The sequence below is a fragment of the Ornithorhynchus anatinus genome, chromosome 3 (assembly GCF_004115215.2).
Source record: "Ornithorhynchus anatinus isolate Pmale09 chromosome 3, mOrnAna1.pri.v4, whole genome shotgun sequence".
Classification (NCBI taxonomy): Eukaryota; Metazoa; Chordata; class Mammalia; order Monotremata; family Ornithorhynchidae; genus Ornithorhynchus; species Ornithorhynchus anatinus.
Window position 1 is genome coordinate 52,760,617 of NC_041730.1, and position 15,092 is coordinate 52,775,708.

Sequence of the window (15,092 nt, forward strand, 5' to 3'; positions counted from 1 at the left end):
GACCGCCGTCGTCGTCTACCCTGGTGCTCGATTCAGCGCTCGGCACAAAGCCGGCGCTCGACACGCGGCAGGCGCTCAGGAGATACGACCGAAGGAACGGACGGGTCCCGGGGAAGATCAGACGAAAGGAAGAACGGGGGCGGGCGAGCAGCCCGGGCGGGGGACCGGGGAAGCTTCTGTACGAGGACAGGCTAGAACGAGGAGGACCCTGCCCGTGGCGAAGGCGGGGGGGGCGGGCGTCGGAAGTCCGCGGCCCCGCGAAGCGGGCGGCCGGGCCGGACGGGGAATCGTCCCGATCCCACGCCCTTCGGCTACGTCAGGGGCGCCCGTCCGAAGCCCGAGGGGGCAAGGAAGCCTCGGAACCGAAGGAGAACGTTTCTCCTCCTACGGAATCCGTTCTCCCGGGCGGTCGGGCGGGCGGAAGCCGCCGGGGGGGGGGGTCCGAGAAGGGACCGGCCCAGCGGGCGGATCGGGGGTCCCGATGCTCTCGTAGAGGAGTCGGGGGGTGGCAGACGGCCGGTCTGTCTTCATACTCCGCGGGGGCGAGCCCAGCGGCCCGGCACGGAGGAAGGGCTTCGCCGATTCCGTCGGGTTCGTCACGTGCCCGGCGCCGATCTAACGACGGGGTAGATACCAGTTGGTCGGGCGGGACCCGAACCCCGTCCCACGTGGGCCTCGCCGCCTTAATCCCCATCTCAGGGATGAGGCGACCGAAGCCCGGAGAATTCGAGCCGAGGTCACCCGGCGGACCCGTGCGATCGGATCCCGGCCCTTCTCCCGACTCCCGGACCCGGGCTCCGCCCGCCCGGCCGGGCCCCTCGCGCCTCCCGTGGCCGAGCGAACGCCCGGGGCCGGCGGTCGACCGGAGCGCGGGGTTCCGGGGCGTGGGGGGGCGTCCGGGGGAGAGGAGCGGGACGCGCCCGCGGCGGTATCCGTCGAGTGCGCGCTGCTCGTGCGGTCGTATTGGCCGAGCGCTTCCCGCGGGCCTGGCGATCGGAATCCCGGCGGCGGCGGGATCCGCCGAGGCCCTCCCGCCGGCCGACCGTCGAAGTAAGCGCCGGAGGAGACGGCGCGGAGGGACGGCGGAGCGGGGCGGGCCGCGGAGGGGCTCGCGGCGTGGCGGGGGTGGATGGGACGAGGCCGAAACGGGAGGCTCACCCTGCCCTTCTCCTTCCTCCCCGCAGATGTGGCCGGGCCCCCCGGGCCGGACCGCGGGCCTGCCGGAGGGGACGCCGCCCTGAGCGAGTTCCATGCGCCACCCTCAGGCCGAGCCGTCGCCGGAGCCCGGCCCCTCTCGGCCCCCGGCGGGCGGGCCGGGGGGCCGGGGCGCCGGCCTGCTCATGGGCTTCAGCCGGGCCGCGGGGGCCGGTCCCCGCGGGGTCTACCAGGTGTCCGTCTTCTCCCCGCCGGCCGGGCCCCCGGAGGCCCGCGGGTCCCTGAAGCGTCCGGGCCCCCCGGCCGGGGGCCCCTGCGAGCCCAAACGGGGCCCCGGATGCCCCGGGCGGGACGGGGGGCTCCCGGCCCAGCGGCCCGGGGGCCCGGGGGAGCCGCCGAGCCCGGAGCCGGCCCCGGGCGGGCCGGCCCGGCACCCCCCTCACCGGGGCCTCTCGGCGCCGGAGCGAGGGGGCGGAGGGGCGCCCCGCCCCGGGACCGACGAGGCCCGGGACCCGCCCCGGCCTCCGCCCCAGCCTTTCCGCGGTACTTTGCACGCCAGGGACCGGAGCCCCCGGAGCCGGGGCGGCGGGAGGCCCCCGGGGCGGCCCCCGGGCCGGGGGCGCCCGGCCGGCCGCGCGGGAAACGACGCCGACCCGCACGGGCACGCGGGGGACCGCCCGGCGGGGCTGGGCGACGGGGGCGGCCCCTGGCCCGGCGAACCCCCGGGGACCCCCAACGGACGCGGTCACGAGTGCACTCCCCCCGGGCCGCCGCCCGCCGGGCCCTGCCCCGCCAAGCGGCGGCTGATCCCGGCCGGGGAGGGCCCCGACGCCGGCCCGCGGGACGAAGGCCCGGCCTCCCGGAGGCAGCGGGGGACGCCGCCCGGCCCGGCCCCGCCGGCCCGGGGCCCCGACGCCAAAGCCGTGCCCTTCCGGAGCCGCCCGCCGCCGCCCGCCGCCGCCGGGGAGCCCCCGCAGGTGAGCGGCCCCGGGGCGGGCCGGGGTGGGGGTCGGCGTTCCCGTGCCGCGACGGAGCCCCGGGTCTCCCGGCCCGAACCCCGGGCGTCCGGGCCCCGGGGGCCCCCCGTCGGACGGCCCCGAAGCGGGGGTCGGGGGCGCGGGGCGGGAAGGAGGGGCGGAGGAGGGCGCCGGGCGGGCGGGCGCCGACGGGGGAGGCGGCGGGGCTCCGGCCCGCGTCTGGGCCCCGGGGGGCGGAAGGGCCGAGCCGACTCCGGGGGGCCGGACGACCGCGCAGGTGTGAACTGGGGGCGGGAGAGAGGGACCCCACCCCCGGCCCCCCCTCTCCGCCTCCCCCCACCCCAGGACCCGGCCGACGGCGGCCCCGCCGGGCGGAGGCCGAAAGGAGCCCGCTGTCTGAGGCTGTGAGTGTCTCCCCGTCGGCCCCCTCGCCCCCCCCGGGGGGGGCCGGAATCGCGGCCGGGGGGACGGGGGGGGGCGGGGGGCGGCGGCGCAGGCGGGCGGAGGGAGAGGAGGGGTTTGGCCCGGAGTCCCCGAGCCCGAATGGCCCCGGTCCTCCTAGGCGCTCCCCGCAAAGGCCGCGGAAGGGACCGGGCCCGCCGAGCCCCGGCGGCCCCCCGGCGTCGCCCCGACCCGCCGTCGGCCGCCCCCTGCTAGGCAGTTTCGAGGTACCCGAGCCGGGGGGGCCGACGGGGAGGGCCGGGCCGGGGGGGCGGGGCGGGAGCGGGGGCGGGCGGGGGGCCGGGGCCTCTCCCCTCCCCGTGCTCTCCCTCCCCGCCCCAGGAGTCGCTGCTCAGAGGCCGCTTCGCGCCGTCCGGCCACATCGAGGGCTTCACGGCGGAGATCGGGGCCAGCGGCTCCTACTGCCCGCCGCACGTCACCCTGCCGGTGTCCGTCACCTTCTTCGACGTCTCCGAGCACGGCGCCCCGGCCCCCTTCCTGGTGGGGCGCGAGGCGGGGCGGCGGCGGGTCCGGGCCCGGGGAGCCGGGGGCGGGGGCCTCGGGGAGCGGGACGGAGGGGTCCGGGGTCCGGGACCGGGACCGACGACTCTCCCGGACTCCCCAGGGCGTCGCGGACCTGACCCCGCTGGGGCGGAAGGGCTACGGCGTCCCCAAGGCGGGCACCGTCCAAGTGGTGAGTCTCCCCCGGCCCGGGGGGCGGGGCGGGGCGGGCGGCGGGCCGGGGCGGGGCGCGGCCCCGCTGACTCTCCGCTCCTTCCCTCGCCCTCCTCGCCCGTCCCCCCCAGACCTTATTTAACCCCAACCAGACGGTGGTGAAGATGTTCCTCGTGACCTTCGACTTCTCGGACATGCCCGCCGCCCACACGACCTTCCTCCGCCACCGCCTCTTCCTGGTGCCCGTGGGGGAGGGGGACGGGGCCGGCCCCGCCCGGCGTCTCCTCTGCTACCTGCTGCACCTCAGGTAGGGGTCCCGGCCGCCCCCGCCGGCCCTCCGGCCCGTTGGGCTCCCTCCCCGCCCTCGGGGGGGGGGGGGGGGGGGTGGTCGTCTCCCCGGGGACCGGGATCCGCTCGGGGAGTCCATCGCCGCCCTCCCCCGCCCCCCCGCCCCGTGGAGGCGTGACCGGGGGGGGACGGCCCGACCCGGTCGGATGGACGAGGACCAGACCGATAGTCACGGGACTCGGCCGGCGCCCGCTACGTGCCCGGCGGCGTTCCGAGCGATGGGGTAGATGCCCGCGCCGGCGGAGCGGGCCTGGGAGTCGGGAGGGCGCGGGTTCCGATCCCGGCTCCGCCGCCCGTCCGCCGGGCGACCTCGGACGGGCCGTTTCACTCCCCCGGGCCCCGGTTCCCTCCTCCGTACGAGGGGGGTCGAGCGTGTGAGCCCCGGGCGGGACTCGCTTCTAGACGGGCTCACGGCCTAGGGTGGGGATTCGTCCCTCCCTGTTGCCCAACTGGACTCCCCGAGCCCCGCTCGGCGCAGCGTCCCGCACGCGGCCGGCGTCCCGGGAAGCCGACCGAATGGGTGACGGGGACCGCGTCTAACCCGACCGTCCCGTCCCCGCCCCGGCACCCGGCACGGCGCCCCTCCCGGGATCGGTCTCCCCACCGGCCTCCCTACCCCCGCCTCACGGGCCGGGTCCCGGCGCCGCCCGGACCCCCCCCCCCCCGGATCGCCGGCCACCCCGGGGTCGGCTCTGGGCCGGCCGCCCGGCCGAGCCCTGGCCGGGGCCGCCCGCCATCTCCTTCCTGACGAAGAAGAGGAGAGGATGGCGGTACCCGTTAAGCGCCCGCTGGGCGCCGAGCACCGTCCCGAGCGCCCGTCGGATCCGAGGCGATCGGGTCGGACGCGGTCCCCGTCCCGCCCGGGGCTCCCGCTCTCATCCCCCTTTCGTAGGTGAGGTCGCCGGGGCCCAGAAGAAGCGAAGCGACCCGCCCCGGGGCGGGGGGGGGGGGGGGGGTCACGCGGCGGACACGCTCCGGGGTCGGAGGTCACGGGCCCGAATCCCGGCTCGGCCACGCGTCGGCCGTGTGACTTCGGGCGAGTCACTTCACTTCCTAGGTGCCTCGCTGACCTCATCTGGAAAATGGGGCTGGAGCCCGTCAGCCCCACGGGGGGACGACCCGATCCCCCCCGCGTCTCCCTTTCGTTCAGTGGTATTTACTGAGCGCTCGCTATGGGCAGGGCACTGGACTAAGCGCTCGGAATGAACAGGTCGGCGACGGATAGAGACGGTCCCCGGCCTTTGCCGGGCTTACGGTCTAATCGGGGCACGCGGGGAGCGCCGCACGGACGGCGACGTTATCGTCATTCGGAGGCCGGCCGGCGGCGGGCCCGGGCCGGGCCGAGAACCCGCCGCCCTCGGGCCCCCGAGCCCGGGCTCGTGCCGCCGGGCCGCCCGGCCTCTCCTCCTCCCGCCGCCCCCCGCCCCATCCCTCTCCGCTCTCCTCCCGGCAGGTTCCGGAGCTCCCGCTCGGGCCGGCTGTACCTGCACGGGGACCTGCGGCTGCTCTTCTCCCGCCGGAGCCTGGAGGTGGACACGGGACTCCCCTACGAACTCCAGGCGCTGACCGAGGCCCCCCGCCAGCCCCGCTACTCGCCCCTGCCCTGACCCGCCCGCCCCCGGGGGTCGCCGCCCGCGAGGCCTCCGCTCCGGCTGGCCGGCGGAGGGGGGGCGGCGGCCCGGCCGAGGACGTGTCGTCGGCGATCCGTCGCCCAGAGGCCGGCCGGTCCTCCCCGGGCCCCTCCGGCTCCGCCCCTCCGCCCCCCTCCGGGCCGGGACGCCCCGGCGCCGGGGGTCCGCGGCCGTGGGGAGGGGACCGGGGGGTCCCGGGCCGGGCGGCCCCGGATGGCGGAGCCCCCCCCCCCCCCCGCCCCCCCCTCCCCCGGGCTTTTATTTATTTTTTAATTTATAACTTATTTGGGGCCGAACCTTAGACCCTTCCACCCTGAACGCCCCCCCCTCCCGGGCCCCTCCGCCGGCCCGCCCCTCGTTGCCCGCCCTCGTGTTCCAGGCGAGGGGGCCGTCGGCCTCGGCCGGCGCGGACCGCCGTGTGTTCTTCTTGCCCGGCTCCCCGGGCCGCCGCGGGGCCGGGGGACCCCCGCGAGGCGTCTCCCGGCCCCCCCGGCCCTCCTCGGTCCCTCTCTTGCGTCTCCTCGTCCGTCCCCTCGAGGTCGAGACCGAACGTGGAGGGCCGGGCCCTTCCCCCCCACCTCCCCAGGCCTCCCGCCTCTCCTCCTCTCCTTTCTGCCTCTTTCTCTCTCCTCCCCTCGATCCCGCCGCCGGGCCCGAGCGCGGGGAGGGAATGGGACGGGAGCCCAGGGCGCGGCACAGGGTGAGGGGCAGAGCGCGGGGGGCGGTCGGAGGTCCCGGACCCCCGGCCGAGGGTCCCGCCTTCCCCCGCGCGGGAGCCGCGGGGCTCCCGGGGTCCCCGCCGGCCCCGGGCGAGGGGCAGAGCGGCGTCGGCGGAGACTTGAAAAATCCGGAAAAAAGAAAAATATGAAGAGAAAAATCGTACCGGGTACTTTTTTAAAAAAAATCCATTTAATAAATCTTCGTTTGGAGCTGGAGCTGACCTTTTAGAGTCTGGCGTCGGCCAGCGACGGGGCGGCGCGGCCTCGGGGTGCGGGGGGGAGAGCGCGGGCCCGGGAGGCTCGGGGTTCTAATCCCGACTCCTCCTCTGCCGGGCGACGCTGGGCGAGTCCCTTCGCTGCCTTGGGCCTCGGCCGCCTCTTCCGCAGAACGGGGACGAAGATCGTGAGCCCGGTGTGGGCCGGGGCCCGAGGCCCACCTGCTTACCTGGCGTCTGCTCCGGCGCTTAGTAGGGTGCCGGGCACCCGGTAGACGCTTACCGCCTCCCACGGTCGTTTAGACGTGGAGGGGCAGCGGGGCGCGGGGGGAAGGAGCCCGGGCCGGGGAGTCAGAGGCCGTGGGTTCCGATCCCGGCTCCGCCGCTGGTCAGCCGGGTGAGCTTGGGCGAGTCCCTCCGCTTCTCTGGGCCTCGGTTCCCTCCTCTGTAAAATGGGGACCGAGACGCCGGGCCCCGCGTGGAACGACCCGATCGCCTCGTGTCCTCCCCCCAGCGCTCAGAAAGGCGCTCGGCGCCCAGTCAGCGCCCGCCGGACACCGCCGTCGGAGAAGCGGCGTGGCTCAGCGGCGAGAGCCCGGGCCTGGGAGTCCGAGGTCGCGGGTTCTAACCCCGCCCCGCCCGCCGCCTCGTGACGACGATGTTTGGCACGCGCTTACTAGGTGCCAAGCACCGTCCTGAGCGCCGGGGAGGAGACGAGGCGAGCGGGTGGCCCCGCGTGGGGCCCCGGTTTACGGATGGGGTAGCCGAGGCCCCCGAGACGGGAGGTGACCGGCCCACAGTCACCCGACCGGCGGCGGCGGGGCCGGAATCTGAACCCCCGACCTCTGACTCCCCGGCCCGGCCGCTTTCCGCTGAGCCGCGCCGCTTCTCTGTGTATGACGACCGTGGGATCTGGTAAGCGTCTGCCGGGTGCCGGGCGCTCTACTAAGCGCCGCTCCTCCTGTCGGCTGTGGGACTGCGGCGTGACTTCGGGGAAGGAGCCCCGGCTGGGGAGTCGGAGGTCGTGCCTTCGAATCCCGGCTCTGCCGCTTGTCAGCTGGGTGACCGTGGGCGAGTCCCTGCACTTCTCTGGGCCTCGGTCCCCTCATCTGTCAAATGGGGATTCGGACCGGGAGCCCCACGTGGGACGACCCGATTCCCCCCCCCCGTCTCTCCCCCAGCGCTCAGAACCGTGCTCGGCACGGAGTCGGCGCTGAACAAATCCCAACGTTATTACTGGGGCGAGTCACTTCTCGGGGCCTCAGTTCCCTCACCCGTCAAATGGGGATGAAGACCGGGAGCCTCACGTGGGACAGCCCGGTCCCCCCGGATCCTCCCCAGCGCTTAGGACAGTGCTCTGCACGTAGTCGGCGCTGAACAAATCCCAACATTATTTGGGCGAGTCGCTTCTCGGGGCCTCGGTTCCCTCATCTGTCAAATGGGGCTGAAGACCGGGAGCCCCACGTGGGACCCCCCGATGACCCTGGATCTCCCCCAGCGCTCCGAACCGTGCTCGGCACAGGGGTAAGCGCTTAACAAGTCCCAACGTTATTTGGGCGAGTCGCTTCTCGGGGCCTCGGTGACCTTTCGTTCCTTCAGTGGTATTTATTGAGCGCTTACTATGTGCAGGGCACTGGACTAAGCGCTTGGCATGAACAATGAACAAGCGACCTCAACTGTCAAAGGGGGGGGGGGGGGCGGGTGAAGCCAGTGGGGCCACCTGGTGACCTCGCCCCTCCCCCCGGCGCTTAGCACATAGTCGTGGGACATCCTGATTCCCCTGTGTCTCCCCCAGCGCTTAGAACAGTGCTCGGCACATAGTAGGCGCTTAACAAATACCCACGTTATTGCATTATTAAATGCGACGCTGATGCATTCTAATCCTATCGCTGAGATTATCAGGCCGCATAATCAGGACGGAGGCCCCAGGACGGCCACGCCTCTAGGGGGGGGCAGTGAGGCGGCGCAAAGCCCTTCGGGAGCCGGAGGGCCGGCGCTCCGAGGGGGAGGCGCTGATTGGCCGGGGCGGGGAGGGGGCGGGGCCTCCGCCCGACCGGAAGCGCCTCCGGGGGGGGGAGGCGAGAGGGGCCGCTCTGGCCCGCCAGCCGGCCGCTCTAGCCCCGCGTCTCGCTGGTTCCGGCGGCCGAAGATGCTGGCGCGCGTGGCGCGGGGCCCGGGGCTCCTCGCGCTGCAGGTGAGCGCGCGCCCCCCCCCCCCCCCCCCCCCCCCCAGCGCTTAGGGCAGCGCTCCGCACCTCCTCCTGCCGGGCGCTGTGCTGAGCGCCGGGCCGGGGAGGCCACATGCGTTCGGTGGGGTTTATTAAGCGCTCCCTGGGTGCAGGGCACTGTGCTAAGCGCTCCCTGGGTGCAGAGCACTGGAGTGGGCCCTCCCTGGGTGCAGAGCACTGGAGTGGGCGCTCCCTGGGTGCAGAGCACTGGAGTAGGCGCTCCCTGGGTGCAGAGCACTGGAGTAGGCGCTCCCTGGGTGCGGGGCACTGTGCTAAGCGCTCCCTGGGTGCAGAGCACTGGAGTAGGCGCTCCCTGGGTGCGGGGCACTGTGCTAAGCTCTCCCTGGGTGCAGAGCACTGGAGTAGGCGTTCCCTGGGTGCAGAGCACTGGAGAAGGCGCTCCCTGGGTGCAGAGCACTGGAGTGGGCGCTCACCGGTGCAGAGCGTTGTAGTAAGCGCTCCCTGGGTGCAGAGCACTGGAGTAGGCGCTCCCTGGGTGCGGGGCACTGTGCTAAGCGCTCCCTGGGTGCAGAGCACTGGAGTAGGCGCTCCCTGGGTGCAGGGCACTGTGCTAAGCTCTCCCTGGGTGCAGAGCACTGGAGTGGGCGTTCCCTGGGTGCAGAGCACTGGAGTAGGCGCTCCCTGGGTGCAGAGCACTGGAGTGGGCGCTCACCGGTGCACAGCACTGGAGTAGGCGCTCCCTGGGTGCAGAGCACTGGAGTAGGCGCTCCCTGGGTGCGGGGCACTGTGCTAAGCGCTCCCTGGGTGCAGAGCACTGGAGTGGGCGCTCGCCGGTGCAGAGCATTGTAGTAAGCGCTCCCTGGGTGCAGAGCGCCGTATTAAGCGCTCACCGGCGCAGAGCATTGTATTAAGCGCTTACTGTGCGCAGAGCACCGTGCTAAGCGCTTACCGCGCATAGAGCACCGTATTAAGCGCTTACTGTGTGCAGAGTGCCGTGTTAAGCGCTCAGCGGTGCAGAGCGCTGTAGTAGGCACTCCCCGGTGCAGAGCATTGTATTTAGTTTTACCGTGTGCAGAGCGCTGTATTAAGCGCTTACCAGCGCAGAGCACTGTATTAAGCGCTTACTGTGGGCAGAGCACTGTAGTAAGCGCTTTCCGTGTAAGCGCTTACTGTGTGCGGAGCACTGTAGTAAGCGCTTACCGGTGCAGAGCATTGATTGAGGCGCTTACTGTGCGCAGAGCGCTGTATTAAACGCTCACCGACGCAGGGCACTGTATTCGGCGCTCGCCGTGTGCGGAGCACCGCGGGGAGCGCTCACCGGTGCCGAGCGCTAGAGTCGGCGCTCACCGTGCGCCTAGCACCGTAGTAAGCGCTTGTTCGCACGGAGCGCCACAATCACGTCGGCGTGCCTTAAACGCTTACTACGTTCTAAGCGCCGGGGAAGCTAGAAGGGCATCGGGTCGTCCCCCGTTGGGGCTCACGGTCTCCGTCCCCATTCGACGGACGAGGGGACCGAGGCCCAGAGAAGCGAAGTGACTTGCCCGAGGTCACACGGCAGACAGGAGGCCGAGCCGGAGTCAGAACTCGCATCTCCTGACTCCCCTGCCCGGGCTGTATTAGGTGCTTATTGTGTTCGGAGCACGTATCGAGCGCTCACCCGTGTGCGGAGCGCCGTGTCGGGCGCTTGCGGCGTGCGGCGTCGAGCGCTCACCGGCGCGGGGCGCCGTATCGAGCGCCTCCCGCGTGCGGAGCGCCGTATTAAGCGCCTGGGGAGGTACGGTGCCACCGAAAACAGATAACGTCCCCCGCCCGCGACGAGCTGGTAGTTTGGAGAAGGGGAGACGGGCACGGAGAGGAGGGAATAAAACGGCAGACGGGCCCGTGAGCGCCGCGGGGCCGCGGCCCCCGGCGGGCGAGGGCAAAGGGAGCCGCCCGGGGCTTAGTCTGGGAAGGCCTCTCGGAGGAGGTGGGCCTTCACCGAGGCCTTGGGACGGCGGGCGGGGGGGAGGGAACCGAGGCCCAGGGGAGCGAGGCGACTTGCCCGAGGTCACGCGGGCCGGCGGCGGGGTCGGAACCCGCGCCCCCGGCCCCCGTCCGCCACGTGCCCGGATCGGGGGCCGCGGGCGGGAGAGGGGGAGCGGCTCGGGTCCGCGCGCCGCCCGGCCCGTACGGCGGAGCGAAGGGACGGGAGGCGCGACGGGAGCGCTGCCCTCTCCCTGCCCTCTCCCTGCCCTCCGCCCCCCTCCGGGGACGCCGGCCTCCCCCGGGCCGTCCTCCGCGGGCGAGCGGGACGGAAGGAGCGGACGGGCGGCGCTGATCCCCGGCCCCCCTCCCCAGGGCCCCGGACCGTGGCGGGGTCCCCGGCGCCGCTGCCTGGCGGGGCTGCCCCGCAACACCGTGCTGCTCTTCGTGCCCCAGCAGGAGGCCTGGGTGGTGGAACGGATGGGCCGATTCCACCGCATCCTCGAGCCGGTAGGACCCCCCGGCCCCCGACGGTGCCGACGGCCGGGTCTGGGGTCGCGGGCCCCGGCCCCGTTTTGGCGGCCGGGGGGGACCGGGGCCCCGGGGGGAGGGAGGCGACGGAAACCGGTTCCTCCCGACTCCCGCGTCCCGCCCTCCGGGTCTCCTTCCCGCGGAGCCTGGGGAGGGTGAGGGTCACCAGGGTATTTCATCCATTCGTTCATTCGATGGTATTTATTGAGCGCTTACGAGGCGCGGAGCGCCCGTCCTAAGCGCCTGGAACGAACAGGTGGGCAACGGGCATTTAAGCGCTCACCGGGGGCCCGGCGCCTCGGTTCCGTCGGGCGAGGCGTCCGTCCCCCCGATTCCGTTCGTTGCCGCCGTCCTCGTCCGTCCGTCTCCCCCGGTCAGACCGTGGGCCCGTCAGAGGGCGGGGACCGGCTCTGTCTGTCAGCGGTCTGTCCGCCCCGAGCGCCTAGCGCGGTGCTCCGCGCGGAGTCGGCGCTCCCGATGAATACCGCGGAGCGAACGAACGCCGGGCGGTCGGGCGGCCCCGGGCTTCCCCGGCGCGCGGCCGGCTCCGCGCCAGCGCGGCTCGACGGCCGGGAGTCGGGAGGTGTCCCGGGTTCCGATCCCGGCCCCGTCCGCCGCGACCCCATCTGGGAGATGCCGGCGAGCCCCGCGCGGGCCGGGGACCGCGTCCCGCCCGGTCCGCCCCCGAGCCCCCCGGCGCGGCGCCCGGCGGGCGCTCAGCGGATGTCGCCGTGACCTCGAGCGACTCCCGGGCCTCCCCTCCGGCCCGGGGATCCCTCCCCCCGGCCCGTCGCCGCCCCCGTGGGGCCGCCGGGCGACCCCCTCCCCGCCGGCCGCCGACGTCCCGACCTCGCCCCCGGGCCCCCCCCCCCAGGGCTTGAACGTCCTCATCCCCGTGCTGGACCGCATTCGCTACGTGCAGAGCCTCAAGGAGATAGTCATCAACGTGCCCGAGCAGTCGGCGGTGACCCTGGGTGAGGCGGCGTGGGGTGGGGCCGGCCCGGGGAGGGGGCGGGGTGGGTGAGGCGACCCCTCCGCGGGCGGGGGAGGGGCCCCGAGACGTCCCCCGGCCCCCCGGCCCGGCCTTCCGACCCCCCGACCCTCCCCGTCCCGCCGGGCAGATAACGTGACCCTGCAGATCGACGGCGTCCTGTACCTGCGCATCATGGATCCCTATAAGGTACCCGCTTCGGGCCGCCCCCCAGCCCGTCCCGCCCGGCGCCATTTCCCCGGCCCCCCCGCCGCCCCGCTCGGGGCACCCACCGCCGTCCTCCCCCGGCAGGCGAGCTACGGGGTGGAAGACCCCGAGTACGCCGTCACGCAGCTGGCCCAGACCACCATGAGGTCGGAGCTCGGCAAGCTGTCTCTGGACAAAGTCTTCCGGGTACGGGGCGGGGAATGGCGGGGGGGGGGGGGGCGGGGGGCGCGGGACCCCCGGGACCCGGCGGGGTGCCGACCGCCCCCCTCCGCCCCCTCGTAGGAGCGCGAGTCACTCAACGCCAACATCGTGGACGCCATTAACCAGGCCTCGGACTGCTGGGGCATCCGTTGCCTCCGTTACGAGATCAAGGACATCCACGTGCCCCCTCGGGTCAAGGAGTCGATGCAGATGCAGGTGCGGGGGCCGCGGCGGCGGGACGGAGCGGTGGCGGGTTCCCGTCCCGGCTCGGCCGCGGGACCCCGGACGGGTCGCCTCGCTCGGCTGGGCCTCGGTCACCTCGCCCGGAGGAGGGGGGTCTGCGGCCGGGAGCCCCCCGTGGGGCGGGGACCGCGGCCGGCCCCGTCTGCCTCCCTCCACCCCGCGGCGAGCGCTCGATCGGGGGCCCGGGGCTCCGTCTCCCCCTCCCGTGGATCCGGCCGGTGGGGCCCACCGGGCCGGCGGTGACCCGTGGGGCCCGGCCCTCCAGGTGGAAGCGGAACGGAGGAAGCGGGCCACGGTGCTGGAGTCGGAAGGGACCCGCGAGTCGGCCATCAACGTGGCCGAGGGGAAGAAGCAAGCCCAGATTCTGGCCTCCGAGGCGGAGAAGGCCGAGCGGATCAACCAGGCGGCCGGTGAGGAGCGCGGGCGGGACCCGCCGGGGCGGCGGCGACCGTGCTCGGGCGCCGAGGGCCGAGGACGCCGTCCGGGGGCCCCCGGGTCGCGGGAGGCCGTCTCCTCTCACGGCCCCGTCCCGCCGCCCGCTCGCTCACCGTCCCGCCCGCCCTTCCCCAGGAGAGGCCAACGCGGTGCTGGCTAAGGCCAAGGCCAAGGCCGAAGCCATCCGGATCCTGGCGGCCGCCCTGGCGCAACACGTGAGTGGGCGGCGCCGGGGTGGGCCGAGCCTCCCTCCCTCCCGCTCCCTCCTTCCCGGGGCCCGCGTCCCCTCTGCCCTTCCGGGGCGCGTTGCTCCACTCGGCCGTAACGGGAGGGAGGCCGGGCCGTCTCTCCTCCTCCTCCCCCGCCCCCTTCCCCTCCCCGCCGCCGAGGTCGCGGAGCCGAGATCGGACCCAGCGAGGGGGTCCCGGCCTTCCCGGAGGCCGCGGCGGAGCGGGACGCCGCGGGGCCGGGCGGCCTTCGGGGCGCTCCTCCGCTCCGCTTCCTTGGGAGATTGGCCCCGGGCCCGGTGGTGACGCCGCCCCTGCGTGTGTCCGTCCGTCTCCCTCCCTCCCTCCCTCCCTCCCTCCCTCCGCCATGCAGAACGGGGACGCGGCGGCCTCGCTGACGGTGGCGGAGCAGTACGTCGGCGCGTTCTCCAAGCTGGCCAAGGACTCGAACACCGTCCTGCTGCCGTCCAGCCCCGGCGACGTCTCCGCCATGGTGGCTCAGGTCAGGGCCGCCCGCCGGGCGGGAGCCCCCTACCCGCACGCGCCTCGGGGCGGTCTGGGGAGCCTCGGGAACCGGACCGCGAAGCGGCGGGCGGCGCGGCGGTTCGGCGGCGGGGGGGGGGGCCTTCCGGGAGGGCGGAGCGAGAGGGTGGGTGTTTTGGCGGAGGCCCCTCGGCGTGGCCCCGCGTCTCACGTCGTTCCTCCCCCAGGCGATGGGCGTCTACGGCGCCCTCACCAAGCCCACCTCCCCGGCGGCCCGGGACCCGCCGTCCGAGCCCGCCCCGGCGGGCCCTCCCCGGCGGGAGACCGGCGTATAGCCCGGGGGCCCGGCGAGCGCCCGGCCCACGGCCCCGGAGACCATCCGGCACGGAGAGCGGGACCCGGCGGAGCTCCCCGGGGAGGGCCGGCCCGCCCGCCGGGACCTGGGAGGAGGAGGAGGAGGAGGAGGAGGAGGAGGAGAGGCGGCCCCCGGCCCCGACCCGGTTTTTATTTTTTTATCTGAACTCTGACCGTGTAATAAATGGCCGGTGGGACGACCGCAGATCCAAGGGCCTCGGGATGGGCCGGGGAGGGGGACGGGATGGTCCCGGGCGGGAGACTCTCCCTCGGGCCCGGGGGCGAAGCGAGACCTCCCCCGCTCCCTCCAGGCGAGCTCGTCCCGCCCCGTCCTCGACACCCCCACGCCTCCCGGAGCCCGAGAGATGCGGACCCCCTCTCTGGACCCCACCACGCCCCCCGGCGGACGCCCCGTCTCCCTCCTCCCGTTCCCCTCCAAACCCTTGGGCCGGCGGAGACGCGCCCGCCGCTGCCTCCGTCGAGTCGGACGCGCCGTACTCTTCTCAGTTCTCCTTCGACGCCGCGGAGGAGTCCTCTCTCCTGGGATCCCTAGCCGGTCTTTCTACCGAGACGGTTCCCTCCTGCCTCCGCAACCCGTCCTGTCCACCGTCTTGCCCCGCATCGTGCCCTGCCCCCCACCCGCTAGCCGGGCTTGCCCCTCCGGGCTCCGTTCCGGGCCCCCTCGGGGCTCACGGGCTCGATCCTCGTCTCGCCGATGGGGGAGACCGAGGCACGGAGACCCGGAGCGACTCGCTCGCGGTCCCACGGCGGACGGGGGGGCGGCGCCGCGATTGGGACCCGGGTCCTCCCACGGCCGGGCCCTTTCCGCCAGGCCGCGCGACCTGGCCGGGACGGGAGAGTCACCGGAGTTAGAGAGCCCCATTCCGGGGCCGCGGGGGGCCGACGCGGGGCAGACGGGTGCCGAAATAAATCACGGAGGGAGAGTTTCCGCCTCGTCGGTCCCCGCCCGCCCTGGCCGGGGGACGCGTCCGTCGGATCGCGCTCTCCCGAGAGCTCGGCGCGCGGCACGCCCCGCCTCGAGACGTATCGTCGTCGTCCTCGCCGAGCGCTCCGTGCTGACCCCCGGGATGGATGCAGGTCAACCCGGC

The 15,092-nt window shown here is 74.4% G+C and overlaps 2 protein-coding genes across 2 annotated transcripts in view; both read left to right on the plus strand.

The window, feature by feature from the left end:
* The window catches only part of FAM214B (family with sequence similarity 214 member B), a 34,113-nt gene extending 28,742 nt beyond the window's left edge, over positions 1-5,371 (plus strand). The window contains exons 4-11 of the mRNA XM_029059854.2: positions 1,185-1,501; positions 1,715-2,132; positions 2,478-2,536; positions 2,695-2,800; positions 2,916-3,074; positions 3,199-3,267; positions 3,380-3,555; positions 5,050-5,371. Of these exons, the coding sequence (XP_028915687.1) occupies positions 1,251-1,501; positions 1,715-2,132; positions 2,478-2,536; positions 2,695-2,800; positions 2,916-3,074; positions 3,199-3,267; positions 3,380-3,555; positions 5,050-5,203 (1,392 nt within the window). The 5' untranslated portion in view covers positions 1,185-1,250 and the 3' untranslated portion in view covers positions 5,204-5,371. The remainder of the gene's footprint in view (positions 1-1,184; positions 1,502-1,714; positions 2,133-2,477; positions 2,537-2,694; positions 2,801-2,915; positions 3,075-3,198; positions 3,268-3,379; positions 3,556-5,049) is intronic.
* Positions 5,372-8,266: 2,895 nt separating this feature from the next.
* On the plus strand, positions 8,267-14,927 carry STOML2 (stomatin like 2). Its single transcript, XM_029061663.2, has 10 exons — positions 8,267-8,355; positions 10,687-10,821; positions 11,717-11,816; positions 11,964-12,022; positions 12,125-12,226; positions 12,323-12,457; positions 12,750-12,894; positions 13,055-13,134; positions 13,520-13,648; positions 13,857-14,927. The coding sequence occupies exons 1-10, from the start codon at positions 8,311-8,313 to the stop codon at positions 13,962-13,964; spliced, it is 1,038 nt and encodes a 345-aa protein (XP_028917496.1). The 5' UTR covers positions 8,267-8,310; the 3' UTR covers positions 13,965-14,927.
* Positions 14,928-15,092: the final 165 nt, after the last annotated feature.

Bases quoted from the DNA above. Each gene is read 5' to 3' on its own strand.
- STOML2 (XM_029061663.2), top strand. From the start codon at position 8,311: ATGCTGGCGCGCGTGGCGCGGGGCCCGGGGCTCCTCGCGCTGCAG. The intron at 12,895-13,054 runs GTGAGGAGCGCG...GCCCTTCCCCAG, and splicing joins GCGGATCAACCAGGCGGCCG to GAGAGGCCAACGCGGTGCTG. The intron at 13,135-13,519 runs GTGAGTGGGCGG...TCCGCCATGCAG, and splicing joins CGGCCGCCCTGGCGCAACAC to AACGGGGACGCGGCGGCCTC.